At 30.7% G+C, this 8,027-nt stretch overlaps 1 protein-coding gene across 1 annotated transcript; it reads left to right on the top strand.

The window, feature by feature from the left end:
* The first annotated feature begins 2,612 nt into the window (after positions 1-2,612).
* On the top strand, positions 2,613-6,028 carry LOC130450624 (uncharacterized). Its single transcript, XM_056789116.1, has 2 exons — positions 2,613-2,876; positions 3,043-6,028. Exons 1-2 carry the CDS (start codon positions 2,691-2,693, stop codon positions 3,202-3,204), a joined length of 348 nt encoding a protein of 115 aa, XP_056645094.1. The 5' UTR covers positions 2,613-2,690; the 3' UTR covers positions 3,205-6,028.
* Positions 6,029-8,027: the final 1,999 nt, after the last annotated feature.

The following is an 8,027-nucleotide window of genomic DNA, read 5'->3' as shown; positions in this document are numbered from 1 at the left end:
TGTTTACCATGCTCAAAAGAATAAAATTCATTTTTAAATCGTATGCAAATTTTTAGGAACCAGCTGTACAAAGAAAAGTACTAAAATTGTTTTATAATTAATCCTACCTGTCGATTTCAGACTTTTTCTGTTCTATGTAGAGATTGTAGATCTTCCAACCCTATACTCAGCGGCCAACACTTTTCCACTTTCTCCCTTGTTAAGTCTTTCAATAATTTCACTTTTCTGTTTTATGGACAATATCTTGTGTTTTCTTTTAGGGGGCATTTTTATTTAAGCAAATACTAAAATAAAACCCCACTTATATCACCTAAAATGGCATTAGAAAAATCCCAGGAAAGTATGTAAATATCACTGCTTAAAAGCGTACAAAAGCAGTGAAAATGCTGCATACCTGTTTAATGTGAGTCCCAGATATAAATAAAAGGGAAATTGGTGGAATCCCTGAACATCTAGTCATAAATTCTATAGGAAATAAGCCTAAAAGTACAGGTTCGTATTATCGAGTACTATGAAATTCGGATTAGAGTATCCAATGTATTGAAAATGCTTGCTCGACTACTGAAGAATTCGGATTATATTTTATATAAGTTATATAAGAACATATATAACTTAATCTGGTTGACTTTTACTCATTTTTAAATATACAAATCTGAATTTGTGATAAAGAAAGCAACTCTTATACGAACTTCAAAAAAAGATGTCTTGGTCCGAAAAATAAAAATCACAGCATGTTCTTGCGTCTCAGAGCTAACTGGGACTAAACTAAAATCATAAACACCGAATAAATAATTCACAGCTAAAGAATAATAAAAAAATCAACCAGTACTTGCAAGTTTTAACTTGTCACACTCAACGACAAAATATAAATATGCGCTCGTATAAAGTAAACAAATAAGGGCCACTGTTATTTCTTGTTTGTAAGACACGCCGTTTCGACTTTCGCTTGAAAATATGACAGAGAAATTTGTTGAAAATGTATTATTTTGAAATTTAATGAATGGATTATAAATGTGAATTATAAAATTTTAACTGGTATGTACATACCAGAATATAAAGTTGGTTTAATAATAATATGCAATAAAGTATTATTGCATACTTAATTGTTGTCTTATGAGAACAATAAAGTGATGTAACGTACAATACTTTATTATAAAGTACGGGTGGCAATCCTATTTATACTCTTTCCTAAATGTCTTTTGAATCACGATCTTATAGCATTTTAATGAAAGTATTAATGTTCATTTGATTGTTGAACAAACTTTCAGAGAATTTTTCAAATATTGATTCACTTATTTCTGACCACAGTTTGTGTTTATTAAATTAGGAGTTTGAGTAAGGATATACCTATATTTAGATGTACGTTACCAATTATTGAGTTATTGAGATTTGAGAAGTAACTGTTGACATTTATGAAAATATTTATATGAGTTTTTTGGTTTCATGGAAAATAAGATTTTTTGGAAAAACTGCATTTTATGAGGACACAATGACCATAACTTATTTTCATGACTAATAGTTATTGTAGTCTATTATGTGAAATATTTTATATGTAACATGCTCAATTGCATATCAAAAATACAATTTTCAACTGAATTGTGTTTTCTTCCAAATAAATATTAGCTATTATAGTTACCGAATACTAAGCCAGGATATTTATGTTTTCTTGATAAAGAAATTTTTTTACTTAATTTTAACGTTATTAAAATATTAATTGAGTTATAATGGTCATATCAGGGGATTTATTTATTATGGTTGTGAGCATACATATAATGCTGCTGTATGGACAATTTCTATAAGTGGAAGCTGTTCTTACTAAGGAAGACAATGATAACGCTTTCTCTATCCTTCGAGGTTCCAGCTCGGTTTTGCACATTCTCGAGAATGTGCAACGAGGTATCTGGAACGAGAGGGAAAATAGTATACTGTCGTAGGGATAGGCAAATGAAAAAAATATATCGATATCGTATAGATATATTCAAGGTGCGATTACGATAGGTTAAAAATCAACAACTCTTTATAGGATTTATAAGACATATGTCATCAGGATCATCTTTGTCTATTGATGCAGCAACTTCAGCTCTTGTTCCAGATTTTTTCGTTTTTGAGGGGGTCGGATGATTCAACATTTGCATATAAGCATTATAATGCTTTTTTTTAGATCAGTGGCTAAATTTGTAGTATTTTCACACGTTTTATATTCTTTACCGCATAAATTACAAGAAACAAGTTGATTGTTTCCTTTTTTGCGAAAAAATTCCACACCGCAGACAGTAACTTGCCGCCAATAAACTGTCACTTATGTATGTACACTACACCTTCTCTTTATACTGGGCAGTGTTTGTTTTTTAATTATGAATTTGAATTTGAACTTTTTGCGAAATAAGATAGGATTTCAGTTGTATTTTTTCAGATTCTGATTTTCTAATACTAATCAAATTGTTACTGTCTTTATAGAACATTGCTACATTGAGAATCTGATTGTATGAAACTGGGGAAAGTTAAATAACTTTAGTAGTCATTTATTATTAATAATATCTATTCTAATATATCACAAATATTCGCTAAAAACAGTTGACTAAGACAAATGACATTTGACAGAGCGGTAAATACTTTGAAGGTTATATTAAAAATTACAGCACAACACAAAATAGTACGTAAAAAGTCTTGTTACATGACAATAAAGCATAATGTTGGGTAAAATAATAAACGGAGGTCAACTATCCATCTTTATTAACAAAAATGTATCAATTATTGGTTTTGTTACTGAAAAGGCTCCCAATGGCTTGTGGTTTGAAATAAGAACAACAGACAACCAAATTGTTCGCGTTACAATGAAATTACCCATTGATCAACCGCTTGATGGTTATGTTGAGGTGAGCTGAATAATTTTTTATACTCTATTTTTTCTGGTACGTTGTAATTTTCACATACAAAAATATTCTTTTGAACCGATATTAGTTATGTTATTTCATAATAATTTCATAACATAACTAATATGTAAGTAGTATGTAATCTTAAATATCTATATATCACTTTTAGGTCCATGGTGTTTCAACAGGGAAAGGTATAATTGCAGACAGTTATGTAGGGTTTGATAATGATAACTTTGATGCTAAGTCCCATAATTTACTGTGCACATTTCTTCACTCTATTCCTCGATTGTGGGATACTGAAAAACTTAAGGAGTCTTCTATGATTTAGTTTATATATCATGGGTTTAATACTATAACTAGGTAATTGAAAATTCATTGTTTCAAGATATTTGTTGTTATTGCATTCTTTATATACTTCTTTTTGAAGCAACTCAGTATAGATTTTTTTTAATTTGCAAATAGAGGTTATAGTGCTTTTGTGGAAACATAATTTATAAAAAAAAATTATCTTTTCTTTTCCTCAGATATATAGTTTTAGAACTAACTTTAATTGAAGTTTTTTTGAATATCTTTTATAGAGGGATGGGGATAAAAACAAAAATAATAGTTTATATAGTTTTCATTTATTCTTGAATACAGAAAGTAATGCAAATTTTGGAAATCAACTTTACGGTACTCTAAAACTTCTAAGAAAAGAGACTAAAATCATAGTTTTAGTCTCATTATTTTTTTACTTGTCAGCTTCTTTGCATGCTGATTAAGGTAGTCTGACATAAAACTTATAAGAATCTCATGGCTGGGGGCTTGCTATGGAAAAGGGATATCAGATCATTGTACTTTAGTTTGCAGATGGTTTTGAGAGTCGGGTATAGAAGCTGCAACTGTTTGTTTGTTAGATGTTGTATAGTGTTTGCATTACATTCGACAGCTTGAAACTCTTCATCATCAAAGTTTTCTTTGAATGTGAAATAGGAAGACTTGCCTATTTAAATTAGTCTGTATAAAACAAGGTTTGCAATGTCTCCTTTTCTTGAATCCCTAAGCACAATTGATTTCCGATCACCTGTCCAACAAGTTTTTCCCAGTCTCTTAAATTCAGTTCTGATAGCAGAACGTATAGTCATATTCCATTTAAGAATGGCCAGATGTAAGAAACTTGGGATCAATATTTTTAATGTTTAATAGACCACAGCATATATGCTGTTACATATTGATTTAAATTCTGACCTCCATAGCAATCGCTAACACAACACAACAAAGACTGGAAGTATTCAAACAAACAAGAAGCTATCTTGGATCTTCCTCTTTCTCCTTTGCATTCATGCTACATAAAGCATGATCCTGCTTTTGCAACGAAATCGTAAATAGTGAAATTGTAAGAAGTCAATCGATATTTGTAAAAAAGTACATTGTTTGTGGGGTCACTTGGTGACATAAGCACTTGCTGTAAGTCAATATTTATCACCAAAATCTTGACCTCAAACTGGGTTGCCTTATCTTTACCTTTTATTTTTCCCTTCTTAGCAAGGTCTTTTTTCTTTAGGTGGTCTTGATACTCTGGTAGGGCCTCGTTTCTGTCAAAGACTGAACTGATACAGCATTCATCCTTCCTCAGATAGTGAGAGGCCAAGTTGAGTTCATTATTAAAAATTAAATTTGCTTTGGGTAGGTTTTTATCTTTGCACCATTTGACATACAGAACTCTGATATTTAAATCTGGATGCAAGTACTTCTTTTATATATCTGAGTGGCAGTATCAGATCAGGTTTTATTTTGGGAGGTAAAAACTTTTTGGCGTCGTGTTCTCTTTCGTCGCTGAACGACGTATTTATATTGGATCTTTTATTTAAAGCAATGTCTATTACACTTTGTTTATCCCCAAGGTGGTGAGGAACATTGTCTTGCACACTGGAACTCTTTGGCCTTCAAGAGGTAAAAAAAGTGTAACTTAACTCCCTCCTACTGTTATAAGAAGTGCTCTTTCCTCATGTTACATTTCCATTTACAATTGTGTTTAGATGAAGTTCCCATTTTTATCTCTGATTTAACGATTTTCCTTGCACTGGCATCTCAAGACAGTGCTTTATGCTATTTTCTTATGCTCTTCAACCATTTTTTGGGCTGTATCTCTCGTTTTCTTCAGTCATTTCAGGGTGTTTCTCCATTTCTTTTAAATTAGGATTTTCGCTTTCGGGAGATTTGTTTGAGTCACTTGAATCACTTTACTCGCGCTTTCTTGACTAGGCAGATACTCAGATTAATCAAGTGAAAAATCCATAACAAAAAAATTCAACTTAGCCACAAGACTATCTAGCATTTTTCCTATAAATAGTGTTTACTCTAGTTTCAAATTATTTATTCTTTGTATCATGGGTCCGAACGTCTTGATATGAAATTTTGCACACAATTTGTGTTAGAAGCTAGAATGTTGGAAATACATGAATTTATTTACCCTAAACATAGGTATTATAATAGAGAAATTCAGAATGTTTACCTGGAATATTGTCAGCATTCATTAAAGCAATATCTACCATAAGTTTTCCTCTATACATTTTCACTCACTTTATTTGCAACTTGTCGTTCATAACACATATACATAACAATACAAAGCGAGATTGTAAATTCAATATAAACAAAACAACAGACAACAATGTATGTATAGTATAATATCTAGAAATTTCTGGGGGGAGCTCCATCTACCTGTAATAAATAGGCCTATATTTCTTATTAATTATTCAATTAAAAAAGCAGCTATCTAGAGTTACCTGCTTTTTGAATTTCTTTCTTTGATTGTATAAAAATTGTAGTTGCCTAATTTTTATAATAAATATTCTTCCCTTGTTTAATTTTTATGAAGAGTTTGTTGTATCTAAAGTTACCTAGTTATAAATAAATATTTCGTTTTGTAATTGTCTGGTTTTAACACTTCCTAATAGGTCACTAAATAAGTTTTTGACTTATCCAATTTTAGCAATGAAAATAAGAATACCTAAATAATATGCTGATGTTGATATCTCAAAATCGCCAAAATTCGAGTAAACTAGTTTTAGTTCTAGACTCTGATATGTTAAAAATCAGACAATTTAGATAAACAATAGTTGTTTGAATGTTAGCTTTTTATTTTTGTATAAAATACCCAAATACATGTTTTTCAACTTTATTGATTCTTTTAAATTATACATATTTTTATGTTTACCACATAACTATTTGCAAATGAAAAATACATGTGAATATATTGCTGCTGCTAACATGTTGTTACTATGTGAATTTTTAGTGGTGAATTGGACACAAAATTTTGAAAGTGGATAAAGTTAGTGGAATTCAAATATTTTTAATGAAAGAAGAAACTTCTATTGAGCATCCAATTGAAGGTTTATCATTATTAAAAATACGTATATGGCATTGGATCAATAATCAAGTTTCTTAGGTTATATGATACCTATTCCTGTTTGTTTACAACCGGTAATTTCGAAAAACTCATTAAATATTGAATTACTTGTGTATTCTGAGGAATACTGAATGATAGGACATAACCCACTAACTTAATGTTTAAGATAAACACTGAATTTTTGATAAAATTTATTCAAATGTACCTATTTTGTATACAGAAATAACAGGAGTTGAGAAAGATGTAGAAGATTAGCAGTGAATATAATGGTAAGAAGTGAAAAGTGTATGTCAAAGTATGAAGTGCACATTGGAGAAGATATACAAAGGAGTAATTCAATTTGTACACATGAATGGTGGAAGGACACTGGGATTCAGGACCTACAAATTATAATTTGGATTTTTTTATATTTCACTTTAAGGAGCTCTCACAAGGGTGGTCATTGGCACAGGAATAAAAAATATGAAATTGAGTAATGAAGGATTATCATGTAAGTGTTACAATACAAAAATTACATTGGAATATCTTTTGTGGTAAAGGTTGGTAACTTTGAAAAACTCCCAAGTGTTTCCTTATGTTTGGGATTCATATTACATTGTTGACATGTGGCAATCGGTGAGATATTACTTTTTGGGTAAACGAAAGTAGATGGATTGATGTTGCATAGTGCTGTCATAATATTCCTTCATCAGGGTGTCTAGGAACTTTGAAAACCGGGAAAAGACGGAAATTTCGCAGAGTTTGGAAAAACCGGGGATTCGACGGATATTTTCTACTAAACCAGGAATTTTCAGTAATTTTGAGTGAGCCAACCAGGCACAGTAAATTGGTGTTGGTATAGCTCAAAAACCTTCCAACTGATGTTGAAAATCGCATCATCCAATCGGAACAATATGTTAAACGTCCCTTGTAACTGCACTCTTACTGGCTCACGTATCCATTACTGCATAGCTAACGCTCTCTGACGTTGCCTAATCTTGACACTGGTTTTGGGATCCCCCTGAAGCCTTCAGGGTTTTATGTTTTTTTTTGCAAAATACATTTTTAAAGTGAAGCTTATATTTGGCACAAGGTAACCTACCAATTTATTTTATTTATTTAACAAGTGGGATTAAGGTAAGTAACCGAATAACATGTTATATGTTTTATATTAGTTTTTAGGTATTGTAGGTCAAGGTTGTTTTAAACATTCTGTTACACGTTTAAAGCATGTTTATAAACATTTAAAACCCATAAACAGGCTTTTTTTTCACAAATTCTGTGCTTAAAAGAAAAGATCATAGTCAACCATCCTGCAATACATTCGGTGAACAATTTTTCTGCATTTTTATGTATTTGAATAAAATAAAAGGCAATAACAATTTTCCAAAAATTATTATCGCGTACTTCGGAGTAATTTTTGAAAAGTTGGTTAAAACGATGAAAATCGTTTAAAACATAAAAACATTTTTTTGTTTAAATATAGATAATACATTTTTCCAACATTGTAGGTAGATACCAATTATTATTATCAAATAATTTTTTTGCGATTGAAATGGCCTACATACACTACCTGCGCTACTGAACTGCACACTTAAAATTCCAATTTTTCTACAAAAATTTAGCAACTTATAAAGGGGGTTTTCTCGATTAAAAACACATCAAAAAACAGCTTCATATCTGGAAGAAAATATAATGAGTAGAGCAATCTAAAGAAATAGGGTTCTTAATAACTTAATGAGATGGTGCGTTGCAGGCGAAATTCTTCAAAGCACCCCTAATTA

The sequence above is a fragment of the Diorhabda sublineata genome, chromosome X, assembly GCF_026230105.1.
Source record: "Diorhabda sublineata isolate icDioSubl1.1 chromosome X, icDioSubl1.1, whole genome shotgun sequence".
Lineage (NCBI taxonomy): Eukaryota > Metazoa > Arthropoda > Insecta > Coleoptera > Chrysomelidae > Diorhabda > Diorhabda sublineata.
The sequence above is the reverse complement of the archived record's forward strand: the minus strand, read 5'-3'. Positions and strand labels throughout refer to the sequence as shown.

Coding starts and splice junctions, on each gene's coding strand:
- LOC130450624 (XM_056789116.1), top strand. CDS start 2,691: ATGTTGGGTAAAATAATAAACGGAGGTCAACTATCCATCTTTATTAAC. Junction 2,877..3,042: donor CGCTTGATGGTTATGTTGAG/GTGAGCTGAATA, acceptor TATCACTTTTAG/GTCCATGGTGTTTCAACAGG.